The sequence below is a fragment of the Gekko japonicus genome, unplaced genomic scaffold, assembly GCF_001447785.1.
Source record: "Gekko japonicus isolate JY-2015 unplaced genomic scaffold, Gekko_japonicus_V1.1 scaffold482, whole genome shotgun sequence".
In the NCBI taxonomy this organism is placed as follows: domain Eukaryota; kingdom Metazoa; phylum Chordata; class Lepidosauria; order Squamata; family Gekkonidae; genus Gekko; species Gekko japonicus.
Window position 1 is genome coordinate 425,080 of NW_015167068.1, and position 27,095 is coordinate 452,174.

The window sequence follows — 27,095 nt, forward strand, 5'->3', positions numbered from 1 at the left end:
TCTCTTTTGCTTTAACAAAAAAAAAAGATACCACATCGAAGTAAAACTAGGGGGGGGGAGAGAGAAGAAAGCAATTACTGTAACTCTTACAGTACCCACAACTTTGTATTCATTGCAGTGATCAGCCCTATAAACATCTGGTATAAATAGGACCAAAATAAGCCCACAGGTTGCTCAGCAGGAGAGACACGCTTTAATGGGTCTCCTTTTGAAAATATCTGCATGTGGGAAAGCTAAATACCAGCAATACTTTGCAACATAAAACACAGTAGTATCAAAGAGAGGCAGGCAGGGAAGATTATCCAGGAACAAAGCTACAACGGCTTTACAATGCTCAACTGGTGCTCTTCTCACCTAAGACAGCCCCCCCCATTTTTATAACCAATCCATTATTCTTATGTCTATGCAGCCAACTCTTACCCCTCTCCTAACTTTAATTTTATTTATTTATTTATTTGCCATCTACTCACCACTGACTTATGGTGACTTATGGTAGGGTTTTCAAGGCAAGAGATGTTCAGAGGTGATTTGCCATTGCCGGCCTCGGTGTAGTGACCGTGGTATTCCTTGGAGATTTTCCATCCAAATACTGACCAGGGTCAACCCGGCTTAGCTTCTGAGATCTGGTGAGATTGGACTCACCTGTAGGCCACCACTTCCAAGTACAGAACCTAGGAGCTAGAAGAAGAAAAAGAAAAAGATGTTCATCTTCCTGTGATGCTTATGTCCATAGTAAGAAGAAAATGAAACGTGGCCCAAACTTTCATGACAATACTGACCCCATTTTCAAACTTGTTTTTGAAATCTGTTGGGTTGGATGCTACCGCTCCCTTCCCTAAGTCTTCCCTTAATAAAGAAAAAAACTTTATCTAATGAAGAATTACTTTTCTCAAGTGAAGGAAGGCACTTTCTATTGGAGGAACACTAGGCAGAAAGGAGTTAAAGGATTCAACATAGCAGGAGGATCTTGTCTTAGAAAGATTCTTCCGTGGGGTTCTCCGACTGTCATGTTCCTAAATTCCTACATACATTAGGATTCCTAAAGTCACTAGTTTTTTACATCATTCCCCTCCCTAAATAGCTCTAAATCCATCACTGGTGGTGTTGGGAAAAGGCAGGGGAAAGCATGCAAATATATAAAATAGCAAGTTAAAATAAGCAACTAACTACATGAAAAGACAATCCCCACAGCATTCCAAAGGATTAGCCCATAGATGGAGCAATCCTAAAAAGGTGTACTTGGAAGTAATTCCCATTTCATTCAATGGGGCTTACTCCCAGGTAGGTTTGCCAAGTCCCCCCGGGGGGCGGGGAAACCCCCACCCCAGAGGCCCATTCCCCACCGCCAGTGGATCGGGCCCCGGGGGGAACCCCACCCACACGTGCGCGTCACCCGGAAGGGACACAGGCACACCGGGCACGCTGGGGGCGGGGCCATGGACATCCGAGGGAAAACTCTATGGTTTTCCCTCGGATGGTTGTGGCCCCGCCCCCAGCGTGCCCGGCATGGTCGCGTCACTTCTGGGTGACGTGGTTGTGGCGCGCGCTCCCGTAGCAGTGCTGGAGTCCCCCGCTCCAGCGCTGCTTCAGACTTGGCAACCCTATGTAGCAGCCATTTTGAGGATGTGCCCACCATGCCGTGTCCGAATTACAAATGTGTCTGCAGGCTGAAAAAGGTTGGGGATCCCTGCCCCAAAGGAAAACACGAAACACAGAAACACAGGTACCCCCAGGAAAATGGTGAAGGAACAGTTAATATCTGGGTTTTTTAACTCCATATAAAGTATTAAAAGAAGAAGGAAGGAAGGAAGAAAACAAAACTGGGAAAAAACAGTTCGCTTCCATGATTGTATTTTAATCAACAACAGGATTTGGATTCTTTCTCTGTCTTAAAATCAGTTTTTGTTGGCTGTTTCCTTTCTGTTCCCATCACACAGATTAAGCCAAATGATTCGGTGATGTAATCCCACTGGCTGCAAATTATTATAATGCCAACACTCTTGTTCAGTATTGACAGCCTTTCGTGTTTATTATCCATGAGTCAGGCAAATTTTACTGAGATTGGCTTGAATATTATGAAGGATCTTATTTTATTTTAAAAATCCTAGCAACTATAGTTTATTTTTTAAATTTAGATTTTTGGTTTCCAGTCCATCACAATATATTTAGGAAATATCTTTCAGAGAAGGATTTTTCAAAAAACTGTGGCAACAATGAAAAACTAAAAAAAAGAGAAAGTACTGTTTCAAAAAGTGATTTAGCTTATTTCAGCAGCAGGAGATTTTAAGAATAATAGCACATTAATGTGAGATTTGCATGTGAGAACATCATAAAGTCATGAGTGTTGGCAGGCAACAGACTGATGAGATTCCATGCCAACTATGTACAATTTATTGTCACTTCCTGGTTCTGCCTTCCTCCCAGTGTTATGTACCCAGTTGTGTTAAAAAAAAAAAAGTCGGCATCTCAGAGCACAAATACAATCACATCCATGCACACTTTCATCATCAACGACTCGCACCAACATGGTTACAAATTTCTGAACAAAGGTAAATCATCTTTATAACAGCAAAAGATAAAGATGTAGTGACAATCCCTAAGAGCACATGGATATCGAATAACATTCATAGTAAAATAACATCTGCTTGTCTGAAAGAAAAAATTTCTAAAACATGTGCTCCAACAGTCTCGAGAAGAAGAAGAAGAAGAGGAGGAGGAGGAGGAGGAGATTGGATTTATACCCCACCCTTCACTGCCCAAAGGAGTCTCAGAGCGGTTTACATTCTCTTTTCCCTCCCTCCCCCAACAGACACCCTGTGAGGTAGGTGGGGCTGAAAGAGCTCTTTCGAGAACAGCTCTGAGAGAGCCATGACTGACCCAAGGTCACACCAGCAGCTGCATGTAGTAGGCTTGCCAAGTCCCCCCGGGGGGCGGGAAAACCCCCACCCCAGAGGCCCGTTCCCTGCCGCTGGCGGATCGGGCCCTGGGGGGAACCCCACCCCGACGTGCACGTCACCCGGAAGTGACACGACTATGCCGGGCACACTGGGGGTGGGGCCACGGTCATCCGAGGGAAAACTCTATCTTTTTCCCTCGGATAGTCGTGGCCCCGCCCAGCGTGCCCGGCGTGGTCGCGTCACTTCCGAGGGATGTGGATGCGGCGCACGCGCAGACTCCAGCCGCCAGCCGGGAGTCTCCCACTGCGGCGAAAATAACACTTGGCAACCCTAGCATGTAGGGAAGTGGGGACTCAATCCCAGTTCTCCCAGATTAGAATCCATGCTTCTAACCACTACACCAAAACACCTCTCTCAAGGATACCCCTTTGTCTCATGCCCTGATCTGGGTGGCCCAGGCTAGCCCAGTCTCTTCAGATCTCAGAAGCTAAGCAGGGTTGGCCCTGGTTAGTACTTGTACGGGAGACCATCGAGGAAGTTCAGGGTTGTTACGCAGAGGCAGAAAACTGGCAACAATGGGAAAGCGGGAAAACTAGCAGCCAAACAGACTTTGGTCATCCGTATTATCATTTGGGCCCTACTGAACTGGCTGTACATGTCTTTCGATGTGGATTTCAGTGAGGTTCTTTACCTGGGGCCACGGATTACTTGTGAAATTAGCTGCCCATCAATTTTAAATCTTAAATTGGATTAAGAGGACCACTCTTCCGTAAGCACGTGTACATGAAAGGATAAGAACCTCCCCTTGGAACAAACGTATATTACAGAAGCAGCATCAGTGAGGGTTCTGAAGCGTTGTTGAAGGTGGTGAAGATCCTAATATGTAATGTACAATAACAGCAAGAGGAGGCCATAACACTCCTCTGCTGCTCTACAAAACCCCATAAAGGGTTTTTATCACCAAGGGAAACTCCTGGCATCAGCGAGCAGCACAGAGATACAACTTCAAATGGCCAAAGGGAAGTCTGCTTCTTGCTTTCCTTCAGCTTGGACCTATCCCCTGGTACCAAAAAACATGCAGAACATGGGAAGGGGAGAAACGGACAATGCAGTGCCCAGAATCCAAGATGTCAGGCAGGGGCTTCAACCCAAAGGCAAGCCCCAATCAAGCAAGCGCAAAGTGCTGTTAATCTTGAATGGTATCCTTTTTGTCATCAGCCCCACCCTAATTTAATAGGATGTGAAAGTTGACATCAGGGTTGCAGGCGATGAAAAGACAAGCCTTCTGAACATGGGTCAGATAATAGCGTGGGGCAACGGAAGGCCTGAGCGAACATTCGCGTTGACAGCCGAATCAGAAATCCATAAGGGGTTTGGAGTTTCCTCCAACTTAATTGGCAGTTTAGAGGAATAAAAAGATTTAAGTTTCTTGAGCCAGACCGAGATATGTAAAATGCAGGGACTGGAGCATTGTGGGAAATCTGTATTGCTGAAAGCTTTTTCCTTCAATAATCTAAGCGAAGACCAATCGTGAGTTCAAGAAAGTGTCCTTCACATAAGCATTTCATTTTCCTTCTGAAGCTGTAAGAACCTTAAAGATAAGGACCACAGACATCCCCCCCTAATCTGTATTTCTGGATAAAAAAGGGGGGTGGGTGGGGAGATTTGAGCGAATAAGCTCAGAATCTTAAGGTCCACTTTTCACAAGGATGGGAGAGAATTAGATCTGAGCAGGTTTATCTCAATCAGACTTGGGTAACAGCAGTTATTTCCCCCCCTCCCAGTAAAGTACATAAATCCATATTTTAACCAGTAAAGTTAAATCCCTTCTTTTTCCTGTGAAAACTCAGATAAGTTTGTGCCTCTCCATTTCTCAGGTATTATGTCACCGCACATTAGGAGGTGTCAACACACCGTGACTTTGTCCTCTGCTAATGCAAAAGCTCGGCAAACATGGAGTCTGACAGATAATTTCAGAGTGCTTCCTTTTACTGTAACCAGGCATTTTATCCTTCCTCGGATTTGACACTTCCATTGAGACACAGTCCCAACATGAAGAAAATCGGTCTTTCAAACACACACAAAAAGAGAGAAAGCTTCCTCAAAGCCTCACACAGCCTCGGAGCTGATTTGCGGGGCAGGTGGGCTTCAGGTGTCAGTCACGCGGCTCCCCTGTCTCGCCAGATCTTAAGTATACTCCCAATTCATTTTTGGGTCTCCACCACCAGCAGCCTTCTCTTCTTCTCCAAAGAAAGCTTATACGAACACCACATGCAGTGCTGATAATGTGAACGGTGAGGCAGAGCATGAAGGGGGAAAGGGGGCATCTCAATGGCATGAGAAATCCGCTGGATTCCTACCTGGTGAAAATTTATCTCCTGCTGGTGTCCGAGACATACCAAAGACACGGCTGACATGTGCAAACCATCTGGGTTTTTTTCCTCCATACAATCTCTCCCTAATAATGATTAAGTGACATCAAGTCGCAGCAGACTCATGGCGACCAGCACAGGTAAGAGACAAACAGAGGTGGTTTTCCATTGCCTGCCTCTGCGTGGCAACTCTAGACTTCCTTGGTGGTCTCCCATCCATGTACTAACCTGGTCCAACCCTGCTTAGCTTCTGAAATCTGATGAGATTGGACTAGTCTGGGCTATTCAGGCTACTAATCCCTTCCTATAGGGAAGCATTTCTGAAAATGGGGACTGGGGACTCCTAAGATGCCACAAGAATATCCAGGGGTCCCATCAGTCTTTTGTAATGACAGAAGGCAAGTCCCTTTAACATCCACCCGGATAAGGTGAAAATGGACTCCTCTTGGTTTTCCCTCATTTTCACCCTCTTTTGAAGGGTATGAGTTTCTGGAACTGCTGCCAACATCCACCACCACCTAGCTTCCAAATCACCTCACAGCACTAAAAAGATGTTCTGATTAGAAGAAGAAGAGGAGATTGGATTTATTCCCCACCCTTCACTTGGAGTCTCAGAGCGGCTTACAAACTCCTTTCCCTTCCCCTCCCCACAACAGACACCCTGTGAGGTAGGCGGGGCTGAGAGAACTCTGACACAAACTGCTCTTTTTCAAGGACAGCTGTGCCAGAGCTTGTGACTGACCCAAGGTCACATCAGCAGGTGCAAGTGGAGGAGTGGGGAATCAAACCCGGTTCTCCCAGATTAGAGTCCACGCACTTAACCACTACACCAAACTGGCTCTCAAACTGGGAACCAGTAGCTCAGCCCTAGGGACTACAATTGGCTGAGTATACATGATACAAACCAACAAATGGCTGAAAAATAATGGCTCACCTGACTGAACATTTGTATGATCATGATGTTCTTCAACAATCATTTGTTGTCCTGGCTCTTCCAGTTTGGTGTAGTGGTTAAGAGCACGGACTCTAATCTTGGAGAACTGGGTCTGATTCCCCACTCCTCCACATGCAGCTGCTGGTGTGACCTTGGGTTATTTACAAGTTCTTTCAGAGCTGTTCTCTCATGGCAGTCCTTGAAAGAGTTCTACCCCACCTACCCCAAAGGGTATCTGTTGTGGGGAGGGGAAAGGAAAGGAGATTGTAGGCTGCTCTGAGACTCTGAGTGAAGGGAAGGGTATAAAGCCAATCTCCTCATCTTCCTCCTCCTTCCCAGTGCCATTTCCTATCTTCTTCACTTCCACTCATTTATGCACCCTTCCTATTGAACCAATTGGCCGTGATAACTGACAGCAATTTTGTTAACGGCCATTTGTGACCACCATCATGCCACGTGTAGTGCTGTGATGTGCTTGAAAACAATCACATCGGTCACCTGCCAATGAGAGTATGGGCAAACAAGAAGGAAAATAACAGAGACAAGATGAAAACCATCTCACAGGTGCTGAAAGCTGTGAACAGCCAACACTTTTCAGCTGTCACTCTACAGCCACTGCCTACAGCATGGGTTGAGGAAATCTCAGGAAAAATCTACCCAGCTGTGTGGAGCAGGGCCTTCTCTGCAGTGGCCCCTCCTTGTTAAATAATTTCCTCACAAGGGATATTTTCCATATTGAATTTTAGGTCTGTCAGACACCCTGAACCATACCACCCTGAACGCGCTCAGTCTTGTCTGTATCTTGGAATCTAAGCAGGGTCAGGCCTGGTTAGTATTTGGATGGGAGACCGCCTGGGAATACCGGGTGCTGTAGGCTAGAACCGTTTGGAGGATTATGACTTACTTAATCTTCTGTCCAGAAATGAAAATCACATCTCTCTGGCAGTTGCCAAATATATATCAGCTGCACTAAAAATTCAAGCTACTGCCCTTAATTCAGGGCCTAGTTAAATAAGCAGTGATTCGGGGGGCTATTTTAATTCGATATTTTAAATTATGTATTCAATATTTACTTTTTCACTAAAGGGCTGAATGTTCCTTCTTCTCCTGTATTTCAATTATTGTGACATTATTTTGTCTAAAAGCCTATGTGCTACGTAGAGTTCCTTGAATGAATGAATGAATGAATGAATGAATGAATGAATGAATGATCTGGCAAACTTTTTTGTGATTCCGAATGGCCCGTGGAACCTAACCTGGAGTGACCTTACTGATTTCATTAACGGAAAAGAACAAGAGTCTAGCAGCACCTTGAAGACTAACAAAATTTATGGCAGAGGATGAGCTTGCTACTGGATTCTTGCTTTTTTCTACTGCTACAGACAGACTGCGGTGGCTCAAGAGGTTAAGACGCCGAACTGCAGGCTGTGGAAGGTCAGTAGTTCAGCAGTTCAAGACCCGAGTTGCCGCATGACGGAGTGAGCTCCCGTCTCTAGTTCCAGCTCCTGCCAACCTAGCAGTTCAAAAGCAAGAAATTGCAAGTAGATAAATAGGTACCACTTCGGTGGGAAGGTAACAGCATTCCGTGCGCCTCGGTGTTTAGTCATGCCGGCCACATGACCACGGAAACGTCTTCAGACAGCGCTGGCTCTTCGGCTTTGAAACGGAGATGAGCACCACAACCCTAGAGTCGGACTCGACTGGCTTTCGAGCAAGGGAACCTTTACCTTTACTTACAGACAGACTAACATGGCTATCTATCAAATTCTAGCTGTGTCTGAAGAAATGAGCAGTGTGACTCACGAAAGCTCCTCCCCTGCCACAAATTTCGTTAGTCTTTTAAGGTGCTGCTGGACTCTTGCTCTTTTCTACTGCTACAGACGGACGAGCAGGGCTAGCCATCTTGATTAAATTAATTCTGTTTATGCTTAGTACATCATTATTTGAATTTGTTTAGTTACTTTGTGCGGTGTTCTGAATTTCAGTGGGTTTCCCCCCCAAAAAAGTTGCTCTGGAAACCTATGGGTCAGTCCGTACAGTGTTAAACCTTAGAAATAAATAGACCAATCCCCAGCATGTCAGTGTACTTGACTAATATGAGGTTTGGTAAAAATCCACTGGAAAAACACGACTCTAGGATGGGGAGTCTTTGCTGGAAATAGCTGAGTGGGACTCTCGAAACCAAAATTTATTATTTGGATTTCACATATTGCTACTTGCGAAGAAACCAGTGGCACCGCACTTTGGTCTTCTTTGCTTGTCTAGAAGAAAAATGGGTCTGTCTCTGTCTCCTGGGCTATTCAAAACGTTAGCATGTTTTGATTTACTGGAACAAAATGTTCCCCAAAAATTCGTTAAATGTGCAGATGTCGATTTTCCTTCTTCTTCTAATGCTACTATCTACCACTTTCTTCTGATGCTGCTTCAGTGCCATTTTTTTCTGGCTAATATCCTTTTCACCTTCCTAGAAAGGAAGTGAGGGAAACCCAACATGAGATGGATCGACTCAATAAAGGAAGCCATGGGCCTCAGGTTGGAAGACCTGAGGAAGACTGCTCATGATAGTCTGTTTGGGGCATCATTGATTCATAGGGTCATCGTAAGTTGTGACTTGATGGCACTCAACACAGAGAGAGAGAGAGAGAGATCCCCATCAATCTGAGATCACACAGTGACTGTGATCCGGGGGCGGGGGGCATAGCTCAGTGGCAGAACATCTGCTTGGCGTGTAGAAGGTCCCACATTCCACCCCTGGCATTTCCAGTTAAAAGGGTCAGGCAGCAGGTAGAAGCCCTGACTTGGATGGCCCAGCCTAGCCTACTCTCATCAGACCTTGGAAGCTAAACAGGGTTGACCCTAGTTAATACTTGGAAATACTTGGACCCTGGTTAATACTTGGAGACAACCAAGGAAGTCCAGGGTTCCTACGCAGAGGCAGGCAATGGCAAACCTCCTCTGAACATCTCATGCTTTGAAAACCCCACAGGTTCGCCATAAGACAGCCGCAACTTGACAGCAATAACAGCGGCCAACAAAAAAGGAGGTGAAAGACCTTTACCTGAGACCCTCGAGAGCTGCTGCCGGTCTGAGAAGACATTGTTAACCTTGATGGACCAAGGGTCTGATTCAGTATAAGACAGCTTCATGTGTTCACGTGATGATTTCATATACTACTCAGACACCTAGATGTAGTCAAACACTGACCTCAATGAAAGTCAATAAAGAAGACTGGGGAAATGCTTCTCAGAACGGTCACATGGGAACAGATACCGTCACTGAATCCAAACGAAACATTCAGAACAATGATCCCTGTCTAAACAAAAGCTTTTATCACCTTCACAGCTGTCTTGGGGGGGATGTGGAATGATATGGCATAGCCCAATTTCATCAGATCTCAGAAACTAAGTAGGGTCAGTACTTGTAGGCTGCAACCTGATTTTCTATTTATTTGTTTATATATTAAATTTGTTAATCGCCCAGTCCCTGCCATGCAGGGCTCTGGGTGATGTGCATCATTCATAAAAACATCAAGATAAAACAATTAAAACATCAATAACACATTTCAATAGGGTTGCCAAGTGTCACCTTGTTCCGGAGCGAGGGACTCCTGGGTCGATCCCGGGAAACCATAGAGTTTTCCCTCGGATGACCGTGGCCCCACCCAGCGTGCCCAGCGTGGTCATGTCACTTCCTGGTGACGTGCACGTCGGGGTGGAGTTCCCCCCGGGGCCCGATCCGGCGGCGGAGGGGAACGGGCCTCTGGGGCGGGGGTTTCCCTGCCCCCCCGGGGGGACTTGGCAAGCCTACATTTCAAGCAAGAAGATGGTGTGTATTTATTGTTCCCATTTCAGACTGCTGGCACTTAATATATGTACATACAGCTATCTTGAAAACATTACTCAAAGGGGGGGACACCTCCACATTCATTTCTTAAAATGTTTTATACCTTAAACTTTAGGACTGGCACTGGAAAGATCTTGCAAAGGTCTTGTTTGCAGTTATAAAAACTTAAAGACTGCAACTCGGAGCACAATTACTAAGGAGAAAACTCCACTGGAGACAAGGGGACTTACTGTAAGAAACACCCATAGGATTGGGCTGCTGGAATTTTTTTTAAAAAGCTAAACTGGTAAGAAAACTGCAATGGAAAAGGGGGGAAAAAACCCATCTGAAAGTCCAGGCAACATCTACAGGCGGCATTGTCTATCTTTAGATTAGCTAGTAAGAGATAATGTATAGAAGAGAGATTTGAGCAAAGAGTACGAACAAAGAGATTGAAGGCATTTGTGTACGCACGGATTCCATGTGCAACTTGGCACTGCTGGCACCATTACCACAAAGAAGAGTTTAATCAAAAGTCTCCAAGGAACCACCACAAAGGAAACCCTTGTGTTGCCAGCTTTGCCGCCCGTGAAAGAAACACCTGCTGTGTGCAACAAAAAAGAACAGCAAACAATGGGTCGAGAAGAAAAACCCGCAACCGACAATGGGGACGGGGGCCGCCGCTTTCTCTCTCCCCGAGGTGCAATCCACAAATCCACTTACTCTGGAGTATTCCCACTGAGTTGAATAGAATTGCTTCAGAGTAAGCCATACCTGACTTCTATCGAATAAACAAGAGAGGAAACGAAGAACTGTCATATTTGTGGGGGAAATGTTAGCAGTGATCTAATTTCTCAGTCACGCTGATACTCAAGCTCCAAAAACTCAGGGGCACTAAATCTAGGAGTGGAAGCCGCTGGCATGCAACCACACCCACAGGCAACACTCTCTCTCTCACACACACTCCATGGGACATGTTTTCATCTTTTTGAAACCTTTTCCTCGAGACCTAATTGGCTCCTGGCCTAGATCGAGCCTTAACATTTTTCTTTGGGTTGCCGCATTTTCAAACGTGGATGCAGAAAGTTTGAAAATTCAAGGGTATTTCTTCTTCTTCTAATTCACTGGTTCCCAAAGTGAGCAATACCGCCCCCTCGGGGTTGCTGGAACGATCCAGGTGGGCTGGAACAATCCAGGTGCAGATCCACAAACTGCATCTTTTTGTCCACTTCTTGAAGGTAGATTTCCAGGGGGGCGCGAAGTAAAAAAAAAATACTGGAAAGGGGGCAGTAGGCCAAATACGTTTGGGAGCCTCTGTATGGAAACCTTAGGAATGTATGAAATTGCTATAGGTCAGAACTTTAAGCACCCCTTGGCCTTTAAGTTGCCAACCAATGGTTTGGTCTGTTTTCTTAAGAGGTGTTCACATGCTCAGATGATCAAAACAGCCAGCACCTTCGTGTGTGTGCATGTGGTAGGGAGTGTAAAAGGCCCGTAACCAGGATATTTTTGTTTGGGGGACATTTAAATTTTTAAGGGGGCAGTTAAATTACAGTTAATTGCATTAATCTGAAAGCCTGTCTTTAAAGGGGGAGGCTCCGAGCCTGTTTCTAGCCGGGCTTGATTCCCCACTCCTCCACTTGCACCTGCTGGATGACCTTGGGCAAGCCGTAGTTCTGGCACAGCTGTTCTTGAAAAACAGCAGTTTCTGTCAGAGCTCTCTCAGCCCCACCTACCTCACAGGGTGTCTGTTGTGGGGAGGGGAAGGGAAAGGGGTTTGTAAGCCTCTCTGAGACTCATTTGGATAGTGAGGGTATATATCTAATCTCTTCTTCTTCTTGTATACCACCTAGGTCATGGCGAGTCTTCCAAAAGCATTCCCATGAGTCTTTGGGAAATATGAAAAAATAAGATTTCTGGCACGGCTATTTGTGGGACATGATTTTTAGTGAAGGGGGTGGGGCCCAGAAATGCTCCAATGTAGCTACAGGCCTGCAGTGTACACGCAGACACTGCAATTTACGACGCCCCTTGAACATGGCAATTCCAGTACTCACCAGCTTTAGCTGGTGGCCCCACAACACCCCACAGGCCAGAGTGTGGGGGGGCTGCTGCGTCTCAGACCCAAGCCAAGGCTGACAAAATCTGAAAGTTAATCCTGTTGGACAACAGCGAGATCACTATTTGAAGCGGCTCCTTCAATTACCAGGGCAGCTATGTTTCTCTTGTCTACATGTGCAATGCGGAACCCAAACCGTTATAATTCTTTATTTGCTACAAGATCTAAAGGATTTCAAATACATCCACCAAGCACACAATAAAAACCGAATAGCACCATTTACGGGGGGGGTGGGGGGTGGAGAAGAAGCCTGACTATCATTATTGCTGTAATCAAAATTCATACGGACTTCAGGCTGAACTAACTCAACTGGTAATCCAATTATATCTCATAAAGTGATGGGCAGGGTCCATCTTTCGAGGGGTGGTGTGTAAGGAAACCCACAATGATGCAGTCTACAGTGCTGATGACTCAGTAGGTGGTACTATTACATATCCGGTGAGTCACCGAGTGGAAATTCTCTTAGCAATTTGTTAGCACCGAGTTTTTTTGGCTTGGGCGTCATGTTGCATCTCCCAAGCCAATAGCTACAAGTTATAAAAATAAGGAATTAGTTATACCAGGAATGGGCAAATTTTCTACTCTCAGGGGCCACTTTATTCTGCAGGCCGGTAATATATTTTGCATCACAAAGGGATCACAGATCACACAGACTGTACAATAAAGCCGCTTGAAACTGCTAATCAGCATCCAACCTGATCTCTATTCATCCCCCCCCCCGTGTGTGTGTGTGTGTGTGTGTGTGTGGGTGTCTGTTCAGTGTCTGTTCAGGAACATTCAGAAATCTTCTGATCTGAAAATGATTCTGACACCTCACTGCCTGATAGATCAAGATGGGTAGCCATGTTAGTCTGTCTGTAGCAGTAGAAAAGAGAAAGAGCCTGCCTCGGCAGGGAGGGAGGGATATAAATTAAATAAATAAATATAAGAGCCCAGTAGCACCTTAAAGACTAACAAAATATTTGGCAGGGGATGAGCTGTCACATGAGTCACTGCTCACTTCTTCAGATACAGTGGGTCACTGCTCACTTCAGATACTTCTACAGATATCTGAAGAAGTGAGCAGTGAATGATGAAAGCTCCTACCCTGCCACATATTTTGTTAGTCTTTAAGGTGCTACTGGACTCTTGCTCTTTTCTACCTTTCTGCTCTCAGGAAGCAGGAGAGGGCAGTGAAGGGTACTGAATGAATCAGCAGGTAAATGAATCACCAGGCATGTGCCTGACAGGGAGATCATCCAACCAGAATAGTCATCCAGTATTCCCACCAAACAGGCTAATCCCGCACACCATTTTCCTCTTTCCACCAATAATAACATAGTGGTTAGGATTTAGGAGGGCTGATTTCATATAGGTAAGTATGGTTCCATTTGAGAGAGATCTGCTGTTCTCTGGGACTCTATCTGCTATACATCTTTACTCCCTCTCCATCAAATATGCAACTGGCAGTCCACATGTGGGTATCACTTACAAAACAGCCTACACAGATCAAATCTTAGGCACAAAACATCTGGTACGTGACTCAGCAAATTCAGTCTTCTCTAGTTTGTAGCCATAGTTTATCATAATGCCCAGGGCTATTTTGGGGTAGGAATGCACAGGAACGGAGTTCCGGCTGGCTATAGAGTTGGCCACGCCCACTACAGCCAAAACCTCTGTGTGCGTGGCTATGGAGGGAAGGCCTGGAGAGCGACACCCCCTGCAACTCCGAGGCGGGCGGGCCAGGGGGGGGCCCTGGAAGGATCGAGGAGGCATTTAAATGCCTCCCCGTGTCTTCCCCGGCCTGTCCAAGGGCTGGCTTACCCGGGCAAACCAAGGGAAGGCATGGGGGTGTGGCCTAATATGCTCCACTGTCGGGGGTGTGGCCTAATATGCCAATGAGTTTCTGCTGCTGGGTGTGGCCTGTTATGCTAATGAGTTCCTGCTGGGCTTTTTCTCCCAAAAAAGCCCTGATAATACCTATATACAATTAACCCTGTTGTGTTCAAGGGTCAATCTGTGAGCTGCAGTAAAGAGTAGAGGCATGGGAGGGGCAGAACCCTGGGAAAAATCAAGCCTTCTCTTCCTCATTCTTAGTTTAGGATTATAAATATATGTCCCTTTCCCTCTTTCTGTTTAGCGGCTTCACTGAACTTCGTAACTCTGGGGGGGAAAATAAAAGTTCCACAAACAGACACATGCACTTGCTATTTTGCTGCCTTCTAAATTTCCTCTCTGGAGATCCTGATGTCTCTGAACCACAACTGTGTCTACAGGGAAGAGGCAGAAAGAAGCTGGGAAAGAGGTCCTTAGGAAGCTCAAGCAACAGCTGGAACAGGAGGCGACGATATGCAGGAGGCGACGAAGGACAGTGGAGGTACTGAACAAACCAGGATTTCTGCATTCAAAAGTCACAACAGATCACAGCAAGTACAAGCCACATCCAACAAGCCAGGCGCAAGACGTAGTTTGGTGGTCTCTCATCCAAGCCTTATGGGGACCCCAGCAAGGGGCTTTCTAGGCAAGGGAGAAGCAGAGGTGGTTTGCCATGGCCTGCCTCTGCAGAGCCTTCCCTGGTGGTCTCTCATCCAAGCCTTATGGGGACCCCAGCAAGGGGCTTTCTAGGCAAGTGAGAAGCAGAGGTAGTTGGCCATTGACCTCCTCTGCAGAGTTGTCCCTGGGGGGTCTCCCATCTAAGCATCCAAGCTTCCAAGATCTGATGGGATCGGGCTACATCATGGCACCTTCACTCCCGTGACACGGGACGGACTACCCGTGATCAAAGATACTGAATATTCAGAATTGAATTGGGGGGAGGGCATTGAGCTGACAAGGGCTGCCCGAAGATGTAGAAATCCCAGCCATTTCGTTGGCCGTTATAATGATGTTCTCCTTTTCAGCAAACGACTCGATACCGCGCGGCGATTTGTCTGTTAAATTGAATCTTTGCCTCCAGATAGCTAGATAGATGGATACAAAAGTTTATTTTGAAACGTCTCCTAGTGCCTCGCCAGCCTGACTGATGTGAGATGTTATTTTGAACATGCCAACGCATCTGAATGGCTCAGAGTCCTTTTCTTTTTTCCCCCCTGCACATTCCTTGATAAGTGGCAAAGCTTCCTACTTATCAGTCACTCAAAGTGACTGCGGCTGTCAGTTGTGTACAAAGCGCAATCAGTTTGGAAGCACAGACACCGGCATTTTTCTTCTCAGCTTGAAGCAAACACGTTTTGACTGCTAGTCATTCAATTTTAAAGCATCGTCAATTAGGGGCGGACGGAGATATAAAGAAAACACATCCTAAACACCTCCACCAGCCGGCAGTAAAAAAATGTATTGTTATCTCGCCTGAATCTTTTCTCTCTCTTTTTTTTCCCAAAAAAGAAAAGAGGGAAAAAAACACCCTTCCCTGCAGCGGCAGCCGCCTCTTTTTTGGCTGCCAAACAAAAGTGCTCCCGACTCTACATTCTCCACATGGATGAGACGGTAATCATATGGCGTACTAATGTTCCCCTTAGTAGGTCAGTTCAATGGACAACGATGCTTTTCTGTCTCTCCCTTTGGCACCCTTTGCTTCATGCTGCGCTTTTCCATATGTACAAGGGCACGGTTGCAAAAAAAAAAGAGAGGCAGCCTTCAAAAACCCTTGTTGCGCAGACACAAACACGCGCGCACACAGAGCGACGGAAAAACACAAGCGGCTTCTTCTCATGCTCCCGTCCGGCCAATTGCATTGATTATGTCGCAAGGGAGGCGAGGACAAGGAGGGAGCAAAGGCCACACTTTCATACAGCGATGGAGCTGGGATTTAAAAAAACAACAACACACAGCTATTTGGTTCAAGCCAAAGAAAGACCCTGAGTAGATATTAACTTATGAAACGTAAGGGCCAAAGTCAAGTTGGGGTGTTGAAAAACTGGCCTAGAGAATTGATGGAAGGTCCTCCTGGACAGGAGCTGCGGTGGCTCAAGGGGTTAAGATGCTGAACTGCAGGCTGTGGAAGGTCAGTAGTTCAGGAGTTCGAGACCCAAGTGTGCTGCATGACGGAGTGAGCTCCCGTCTCTAGTTCCAGCTCCTGCCAACCTAGCAATTCGAAAGCAAGAAATTGCAAGTAGATAAATAGGGACCACTTCGGTGGGAAGGTCACAGCGTTCTGTGCGCCTTGGTGTTTCGTCATGCCGGCCACATGACCATGGAAATATTTTCAGACAGCGCTGGCTCTTCAGCTTGGAAACGGAGATGAGCACCGCAACCTTAGAGTCGGATTCTACTGGCTTTCGAGCAAGGGAACCTTTACCTTTTATCTCCTGGACACAACCACGGGCCATCTACAGTGCGATCCTCAACAGGTTTCAAAGAGAACATGAGACTGTAAGTAGACACTGCTGGATCAGACCAGTGGTCCAACGAGTCCAAAATAAAGTTTCATACAATGGACCATCAGCTGCCTGGGAGGGCCAAATAAAGAGGGCACAGAGGCTGAGAGCCAGTTTGGTGTAGTGGTTAAGAGCGCGGACTCTAATCTGGGAGAACCGGGTTTGATTCCCCACTTCTCCACTTGCACCTGGCTGGATAACCTTGGGTCAGTTACAAGTCCTTTCAGAGCTGTTCTCTCAAGGACAGTTCTTGAGAGAGCTCTCTCAGCCTCACCCACCTCACAGGGTGTCTGTTGTGGGGAGGGGAAGGGAAAGGAGTTTGTAAGCCACTCTGAAACTCCGAGTGAAGGGCAGGGTATAAACCCAATCTCTTTTCTTCTTCTTCTTCTTCTTCTTCTTCTTCTTCTTCTTCTTCTTCTTCTTCTTCTTCTTCTTCTTCTTCTTCTTCTTCTTCTTCATCATCATCATCATCATCATCATCATTGTGGACTGGAAGTCAGTTCAGACTACTGAACCTCATCCATACACGAGCCAGCTGATTTTTTAACAAATGTGTCTATGTCCAGTAACCCCAGAGTGCATGGTGATAGGGTTGCAGACTCCAGGTTGGGAAATACCTGGAGATTTGGGGGGTGGAACAAGAGGAGGGTGGGGTTTGGGGGCAGAGGGACTCCAGTGGGGTACAATGTCATAGAGTCCACCTTCCAAAGCAGCAATTTTCTCCAGGGGAATTTTTCTCCATCACCTGGCGATCGGTCATAATCCCAGGAGCTCTCCAGCTACCAGCTGGAGGTTGACAACCTTACCTGATGAGCAAGCCAATGATCCCTTTCAGGGACTTCTAGGTATGTCTTTCAAAGGTGGCGAGTCAGGGATCCTCTCAAGGCCCGTAGTCTATCACAGATTATGGAAGTCAGTAGCAACGAGAACCCAAAGTTCAACCTCTCTCCCCCAACAGAACTTACTACTCCCTTACCAGAAAGTGGTATTGAGATAGTTGGCCACGCCCACCACAGGGGCAGGCTGTAGCTTCACCAGTTCAAAACACTGTCCGTTAAATCTACAACAGGAGGATGAATCCTCACCAACGGTAAGTACGGAAATATAGGTTTTTACACGCTCTTTCTCACTCACTCACACACACAAATGAAAAGGAACGAGGAACACAATATTACTAGAGCTGCAGATCACAAAGAACCTCACAAAGAACTGCAAAGTATGAAAAATATCTTAACACATTCCAGACCTTTTTTGACTATCCTCACCATTTCCCAATTATATTACAGAGAAACCTTTGGTGTAGGGTTGCCAGCTCTGGGTTGGAAAACACCTGGAGATTTGGGGGGGGGAGTCTGGAGAGCAGGGTATAACGCCATAAGAGTCCATCCTCCAAAGCAGCCATTTCCTCCTTCTTCTTGCAGGGGAACTGATCTCCGTAGTCTAGAGATCAGTTGCAATTCCAAGACGTCTCTGGGCCTCACCTGGCGGTTGGCAATCCCATCCAGAGGCCTGTATCCGGCTATGAACACACAGAACGTGCAGTTTTTCTATGTTCTTCTCCAAGCACGGCTCTGCAGAGAGGAGGGTGTGATTTCCTGCCCTTGTCCTTCTTTACTCCAACGCTGTAACCCCTGAAAGACGTTCCTCTGCAAAGATTCCAGGACCCCAGAAATGACAGCAAGCATGGTGTAGTGGTTACAGGGTTCAGCTAGGAGACCTAGGGTTGCCAGACACCCCCCCACACACACGATGTGGACTAGGGTTGCCAAGTCCTACCTTAAGCCGCAGCGGGGGACTCCCGGCTTGCTCCCAGAGCGCCGCGAGCACATCACCCGGAAGTGACGCGGCCGCGTCGGGGGCGGGGCTGCGGTCATCCGAGGAAAAAACAGAGTTTTCCCTCGGATGACCACGGCCCCGCCCCCGGCACGCCCGGCGTGGCTGCGTCACTTCCAAGGTGATGTGCTAATGCCGGGCACGTCCTGTGCTTTGGGGGTGGGGTTCCCCCCGGGGCCTGATCCGCCAGCAGTGGGGAACGGGCCTCTGTGACAGGAGTTCCCCGCCCCCCGGGGGGACTTGGCAAGCCTAATGGGGACAGTGGTCCCCTGCTGACATGACCCACCTCCCCATCATTCAGCTGGCTGGCAGGGGGAACCTACCCTTTTCTATGTCACTGCCCATGCGACCCAGAAGTGATGTCATCACATCTGGGATGTCGGGGGCAACGCCCTGGTATTTGGGCAAAAACTCTATGCAAGAAGCCAAATCTACCATAGAGTTTTGCCCAAATACCAGAGCATTGCCCTGGCATCCCAGATGTGATGATGTCACTTCCAGGTCATGTGGGCAGTGAAGCAGACACCTCGCTGCAAGTTGGATGGGCCTCCCTGCTGCTCCTGGTAAGTCCCCCGCTCCCCAGCCGGTTGCCAGGAGGGACCTGGCAACTCTAGGGAGAACTCACTCTGCCCCGAAAGCTTTCTGGGTGACCTTGGGCTAGCCATACTCTCAGGCTCACCTACCCCACAGGGTTGCTGCGAAGACAAAATTGAAGTGGGGAGAGTGATGCTGTAAGCCACTTTGGATCCCCATTAAGGAGAACATCAGGATATAAATATCTAAGAAACGAAAGGAAATATTTCTGGGGGATAGAAGTGGTGGCAGGAATGGAGAGGATTGTGGGGAAAACAATATATGCCTTCAGTGCATGAATGTTCAGATACAAACCAAAGTCTCCCATCCCCTCGGGTTTCAAGAGGACTAGAAACAGACATCTGTGAACACAAGGTGTGGCTCTCAGGAAGTCATTTATGCAACAACTGCACAACAGACACAAAGACGTGAGCAAATGTGTACAACCATATTCATGGCTCTCGTACGGCCTTTAATGTTTCGAGATCCGAAAGCAACACCAGTCTACACCATGCATACCTAGAGACATCATCCTGCTCATACGCGACAATAAATAATTGAATTGTAGGTGGCGGAAAAGAACAAGAGAGAAAATTAGAGTAAATGAATGGGTAAATGCACAGTCTCTGACCTGGATCTGTTGCTGAAGAAGGTTAATTTTGTGTTGCTGTTGCAGGAGCTGCTGCTGCTGTCTTGCAATCTGTGGGGGGTCAAAAGACAAGATAATTAACTGGGGAGGGTCTAATCCAACCCACTCTTCTTCTAGAAATCAGACAGACAGGCAGGGGTCATTTCATAGAAAAAGAGGTGCAGGAGCTCATTAGCATAACTCATTAGCATAACTTATTTGCATATGCCACACACCCTGACATCACCGGAAGTGTGTCAGAAGGCAACACCCACCGGCTCACCCACCTGAATAAAACTTGGCCTTAAAGGTGCCACTGGACTGTATTGGGCCGGGGCTCTGCAGCTTGCCTGGCTGCTTCTTGCTCTGACTGAGGGCTGCTGGGAGCAGGGGGTGGGGCTTGTTGCATGTGCCCGCCTCCTGGGCTCTTTACTGCCGGAGTTCCGCTCCTGTGCGCTCCTGCAGGAAATGACCCCTGCAGACAGGTACTTTATGCTTCGCTTGGACCGTACCACCTCGCATCAGTCCCCCAAATTCCTGAAGGCATTAAGGCAATGAATGAACTCTTCCACGTGCAATGTTATTTCCCCCTCCCATACATGCAAGAATGTGGGGGGGGGGAGATAGTCAAGGGGGGGCTTCTCCTTGATGTGAGTGGCCAATGGTCAGAAAGTACGACTAGGATGTGTGAGACCCAGGTTCAAATCCCCACTCTGCCATGGAAGATGGCTGGGTGGCCTTGAGCCAGACACACACTCTCAGCCCAACCTACCCCGCAGGGTGGTTGTGAGAATAACGGAGGAGAGGAGAACAATGTTAGCTGCTTCGGGGCCCCACTGGGAAGAGAGGTGGGGTATAAATGAAATCAACAAATACAGGCACCTGGCTGTACACAAAGGAGAAATTTCATAACCATTCTCTTGACAGCCCATGGGTTGGATCCGCAAGCGTTAAATACAGTTTTCTATTCTGCACCTCGCTCTCCTTCATCCTCTCTGCTCCTGAAGATAACGACCAGTGATGGACGGGGGAGATTTCTGTCCATTCCCCCTGCTCCCCACTGCAGACCTCTGACTGATCCCGCGTGCTGCTACCGAGTGCCCCCCCATCCCCCGGGAGCAGACTTCTGGAGCAATCGGTAGGCTGCAGAGTGAGGGGAGTTCAGTTCCACTGAAGGAAGGACCTTTCATTAGTGGAGACCGTCGCTCAGATCTCCCCCTCCATTTGGTATAGTGGTTAAAGCACTGGAGCAGGGCGAGGGAGATTTGAGCTCAAATTCCCACTTGGCCGTGAAGATTGCGAGGTGAATTTGAGCCAGTCATAAGAACATAAGAGATGCCAATGTTGGATCAGGCCAAAGGCCCATCCAGTCCAACACTCTGTATCACACAGTGGCCAGAAATATCCGGTGCCATCAGGAGGTCCACCAGTGGGGCCAGGACATTAGAAGCCCTCCCACTGTTGACCCCCCCCCCAAAGCACTAAGAAGACAGAGCATCACTTGCCCCAGAGCCCCTAGCTATACCTTGTGGCTAATAGCCACTGATGGACCTCTGCTCCATATGCTTATCTAATTCCCTTTTGAAGCCGTCCGTGCTTGTAGCCGCCACCACTTCCTGTGGCAGTGAATTTCAAGTGTTAATCACTCTTTGGGTGAAGAAGTACTTCCTTTTATCCATTCTAACCCAACCGCTCAGCAATTTCATGGAGTGCCCACGAGTTCTTGTATTATTAGAAAGGGAGAAAAGTACCTCTTTCTCTACCTGCTCTTTCCCATGCATAATCTTATAAACCTCAATCATGTCACCCCTCAGTCGTCGTTTCTCCAAGCTAAAGAGCCCGAAGCGCCTTAACCTTTCCTCATAGGGAAAGTGTTCCAACCCTTTTATCAATCGAGTTGCCCTTTTCTGAACTTTCCCTCTCAGCCTAACACTGTTGTGAAAATACAATGGGGACAGGGAGAAATGGGCAGGCCATTCCACAAGGCGGGAGCCACAACAGAGGAAGCACGTGTAGGGGCCGTTGTTGATTTTGCCCATTTGCTGGTTTGCCCGTTTCCCAGAAGATTGCTACTCAGGAAGTAAGAACCTCCTGGTGGTCCCTGGCCCGAGAGAGATCCGGCTGCCCTCAGCCAGGGCCAAGGCCTTTTTTTTGGCCCTGGCCCCTGCCTTGTGGAACTCTCTGCCGGACAACATCCGTGCCCTGCGGGATTCGTTACCTTTCCGCAGGGCATGTAAGGCAGAGATGTTCTGCCAGACATTTGGTTGAGGACAACGATGGAACAACACATGGTCTGACACTCTCACACCCTCCATTCTCCACAACCCCCCGAGAAGGCTTGTGGAAGCTGACATTTTCCCACCATCTTGGAATGGATTGTTTTATCTGTTGATCTACATATTACGTATTTTATTGCCGGTGTTAACTCAATTATTGACAGCATTTATCTTTGTTGCAAGCCGTCCTGAGCCCTGCTTGTGGGGAAGGGCGGCCTGGAAATTCTAATTAAATAAATAAATATAAATAAATAAGCCTCTGCTTGACAGGAGTGGCAGAGCATCAGGAGAGAGAGGCCGTCCTGCAAACAAGATGGGTCGAGGCCAGCAAGGGTTTTGTATGTGACAGCCAGTACCTTCAACCGAGTGTCAGCAGAACAGCTCCCGTGCACACAGCCAAACCGAAAGAGCAAGTTAATGGCATGTTATGAGCTTCCCCCACCAAGAAAGAGGGAGGCAAAGCGAAAAGCCCCCTGAATCGTCACCTCACCTGCTCTTGCTGCTGCTTGGCCAGCTCCATTTGCTGGCGCTGCTTCTCGATCTGCGAGGCAGCCAGCTTCTTCTGCTCGTCGTGCGCGGCCAGCAGCTGCTCCCGCAAACTGGTCAGCTGATTGATCATGCCCATGAGCTGCCGCTCTTTCTCCGCCAGGCTTTCTGGAGTCCCTGAGCATCATATGGTGACAAAAGGTAAAGAGAGAGAGAGAGAGAATGAGAAATGGGTACCTTTCCAAACCCCCTCGTCACTGCGAAAGCCAATCGGGGCAAGCATATAGCAGCACGCCGCATGAAAAACAACTTGATTATTTACTCGCTAACAGATTTCGGCCCCACCTTATTTGGATGCCGGATCCGGGGGTAGATGGGCTACCGGCATGACGCCGACTGAGCACGTTCGTCTGCCAATGCCAGGCTAATCAACAGTTTGTCAATGCTATCGACTTTGACGGGGCTGATCACCAGCTTGAGAGGAATGGGAGAACCTAAATCCAAGACCGTTTACTGATTACTGTGTCTTGCATATATCCCTCTTGTCTGTCATCAGGGCACTTAAGGTTACTCGCTTCCCAGTAAAAAATCACCTGTTCTGGCACTGACCGGACTCAGATCCATTTATGCAGGCTGGCTGTCAATGCAATCCTAAACAGGCCTACTCGGCGGGTCTTACTCCCAGGAGTGTTCTTAGATTGCACTAGCAAGACTTCCAGGGTACAGGCTTTCAAGAGTCCGAGCTCCCTTCATCAGATAGCTCTGTCTCTCAAAAGCTGAGACCCTGGGAAACGTGTTGCTCTTTATGGGGGATCGTAGACTCAAACCTTGCTCTCTCTTTTTTCTTTTCTTTTTTTTGCTGTCAATTTACGGCGACCCCGTAGGGTTTTCAAGGCAAGAGATGTTCCGAGGTGGTTTGCCCCTGCCTGACTCTGCGTCAGAGTCCCTTGGACTGCAAGAAGATCAAATCAGTCAATCCCAAAAGAAATCAACCCTGACTGTTCCCTAAAAGGCCAGATCCTGAAGCTGAAGCTCAAATACTTTGGCCACCAAATGAGAAGGGAGCACTCGCTGGAGAAGACCCTGATGCTGGGAAAGACTGAAGGTCAAAGAAGACGGGGATGGCAAAGGATGAGATGGTTATACAGTGTCATCGATGCAACGGACAGGAAATTGAGCCAACTTCAGAGGACGGCGGAAGACAGGAGGGCCTGGCGGGAGCTGGTCCATGGGGTTGCGAAGAGTCAGACTCGACTGTGCGACTGAACAACAACAACGACCCTGCGTAGCAACCCTCGTATTCCTTGGGGGTCTCCTATCCAAATACTGACAAGCAGAGGTCATTTCGGGGGGGAAAGCGGGGGATCGCAGTTCCCCCGGGTGAGGTACGGGGGAGGGGCACATGACAAAGCCCCGCCCCCTGCTTCCGGCCACCCCACTTCCGGCCCTCATTCAGCCAGGAGGAGGCAGGAGAAGAGGGAGGGTAAGTTGCTTCCTCCCTGCCTCTCCCCACCCCTGCCTGCCTGGGGCCAGGGAGGGCCTTCACGGGGCTTCCTCGCACTCCCGCCGGCCTTGCAGGTCCACCGCCGGGCCCCTCGTGGGGCTCGGCAGTGGAGCTGCAAGGCCAGCGGCAGCGGCAGGGACCGTTGGGGGCGGGGGGTGTGGCCTTATGACACACTTCCGGTGATGTCAGGGGGTGTGGCCTTATGACACACTTCCGGTGATGTCAGGGGGTGTGGCATATGCTAATGAGTTATGCTAATGAGTTCCCCTAGCTCTTTTTCTACGAAACGACCCCTGCTGACAAGGGCTCAGCCTGCTTAGATTCTGAGATTTCGTGAGATCGGACCAGCCCATCCGGGTCACGGCATTGCTCTTGTACTGCGGACCAATATGGCTACCCAGCTGAAATTATCTTAGATTGTGCTGTGTTATCATGTCCCTTTCAGCCACACTCTGAGGACCAGAGAATCCTTTCCTCATCCATGATCTCGGATATTTTTTTCCTTTTGGAGCTGAGACACGCCTTACGTTCTTTACTGGTTGAGTGCCAGAGTGGTGAAGTGGTCAGAGAGTCAGGCTAGAATCTGGGAGACTCCATGTTCAAACCTCCTGCACTACCATAGAAGCCTGCTGGGTGACCATACGTCAGTCAAACACACTCAACCTAATGCACCACACTGGGTTGTTGAGAGCATAAATCAGAGGAGAAAAGAAGGATGTAAACCGCCTTAGGTCCCCTACTGGAGAAGAAAGGTGGGGGTATACTTGAAGGAAATAAATTCTGTTATCAGGATTAATTAATTAATTCATTATCCAATTTATATCCCGCCCTCCCCTCAGGATTAATGTTCAAATGGCAAATCTAGTCCAAACACTATTGCAATTAGGGGGGAAATCCCCTATATTTGTCTGGCCAGTGAAAACACATGAACATACATGAAGCTGCCTTATACTGAATCAGACCCTTGATCCATCAAAGTCAGTGCAGTCTACTCAGACTGGCAGTGACTTTCTAGGGTCTCAGGCTGAGGTCTTTCTCGTCACCTACTGCCTGGTCCTTCTAACTGAAGATGCTGCGGATTGAACCTGGGATCTTCTGCATGCCAAGCTGAAGCTCTATTGTTGAGCCACAACACCTTCCTATTGAAATGTGTGAAAGGCCCCCAACTTACAAAGTGAAATGTATGAAATCACATGAGAAGAAGAAGAAGAACAACAAGAACAAGAAGTGATTGGATGTATACCCCACCCTTCACTTGGAGTCTCAGAGCGGCTTACAAACTCCTTCCCCTCCCCACAACAGACACCCTGTGATGTAGGTGGGGCTGTGAGAGCTCTGACAGAAACTGCTCTTTTTCAAGAACACCTCTGACAGAACTATGACTTGCCCAAGGTCATCCAGCAGGTGCAAGTAGAGGAGAGGGGAATCAAACCCGGTTCTCCCAGATTAGAGTCCGCACACTTAACCACTACACCAAACTGGCTCTGATAGGAAACTCACTGGAAGATACCATATGATACTCATGGCAAGTCTAACTTATAGCCCAGCTCTCATTTCAGTGGGATTTGGGCAGAAGAATGATGCAACAGATTTAAAATTAAGCAAGCACACATTACAGTAAAGCTGAAAATGGAGAACAAATGCTGCAGGTTTATTATGCTTCCAAAAACTGCAGAATCTACTTGACCAGAGTTGAAACTGGGAGAAGAAAAAAGTTTATATATCATTGACACCGATGCTTTTCTCATTCCACTTGCAACAGTCTTGTAAAAGTATCATCCAATCTCGGCTGGCTCCCAAGTTGTTTCGGCTGGCTCCCAAGTTTGCCACACCCAGCAGGAACTCATTAGCATAATAGGCCACACCCAACAGCAGGAACTCATTAGGGATGGCTACATTAGGGGGTGTGTGGCCTAACATGCAAAGGAGTTCCTGCTACAAAAAAGCCCTGGGTTTGGACAACAAACAAGGTAAACAGAATAACAAGCAAAAGGTGGGTGTGGCTGGATGACCACACTTCTGGTAACATGGGGGTGTGGCCTAATGTGCTAATGAGCTGTGCTGTCAGGGGTGTGGCCTAATATGCTAATGAGGTTCTGCTGTTGGGTGTGGCCTATTATGCCAATGAGCTCCTGCTGGGCTTTTTCTACAAAAAGAGCCCTGGTTATACCCTGAAAATCTAGTTGGTCTCTAAGGTGCGGCTGGACTCGAACCTAGATTTCTACTGCAAACCAACATGGCTATCCTCTGAAACTTTGTCCGAAGGAGAAGTCACAACTTGGGACTGCTCATCCTTCACTGTATCCATCATTGTAGCTGTCCGAAAAAATGGATGAGCACCCCCCTCCCCCGCCCCGGGGAGATTTCACGCAACTAACTCAAGTTTCCAGGCTCTCCTGCACCAGGCATCGTTCTTGATTCTGTAAGCCACCAAATGATGGCCAGTGTCTAATAACGCTGATTTTGCATAGAGGTTTTCAGTACTTAAATCCGTATTAACGAATATAATAAATATTCAAATCAGAAGGCGTTTGAAGGATGTGTGTGTGTGGGAGCAGCAGCGAAAATGTTACTTGAAATCTTCTTCAAAATGATTCCAATCATTGCGAAAGGGTCCCCCCCCCTCCCCCCGGAACAGGCGCTTTCATTTAACATTTGCAGTTTGGAAAGCAAATTGATTGCAAGGGGTTTAAATGCACAGATGCGAGAACCCCTGATAATCCCATCATTTCACACTTGTCTAGTTTATTTTACAAGAGGGGAAATAATTTTTTTTTAAAAAAAACCCCACAACACATCAGTGATCTCTGATACTGTACATCAGTGGTAGGCTAGAAATACACAGCCCTGACGGATGGCCCGGGCTAACCCGGTCTTGTCAGATCTCAGAATCTAAGCAGGGTCGGCCCCCGTTAGTACGTGGATGGGAGACCATCAAGGAAGACAGGGATCGTTATGAAGAGGCAGGCAATGGCAAACCACCTCTGACCTTCTCTTTCCTTGAAAACCCTCCGGGGTCACCGTATGTCGGCTGCAATAGGACGGCACTTTCTGCCACACAGAAATGCACACAGCCGTTCTGTCACTGACATCCTGCACTCCTGCCCGGTCTCAAGTAAATAATCTCTCCTTATATCTCTCCTTATATATAATTGAATAGTGGGTGCCAAAGTTCTAATTCTAAAATGCACTCCCTTAGTGTATGGCTGATGGCACTGCTCCTCAGCATATATCGCCACCAATCAGAAGGCAAAGCCCGGGTCCCGCCCACACCACAACTGCTGCGACAACCTGGT

The 27,095-nt window shown here is 47.8% G+C and overlaps 1 protein-coding gene across 1 annotated transcript in view; it reads right to left on the reverse strand.

The window, feature by feature from the left end:
- Nucleotides 1-27,095, reverse strand: part of SOX5 (SRY-box 5) — a 587,891-nt gene that overhangs the window by 266,359 nt on the left and 294,437 nt on the right. Inside the window, exons 5-6 of the mRNA XM_015412682.1 lie at nt 22,300-22,472; nt 19,537-19,605 (exon numbers count right to left, since the gene is read on the reverse strand). Of these exons, the coding sequence (XP_015268168.1) occupies nt 19,537-19,605; nt 22,300-22,472 (242 nt within the window). The remainder of the gene's footprint in view (nt 1-19,536; nt 19,606-22,299; nt 22,473-27,095) is intronic.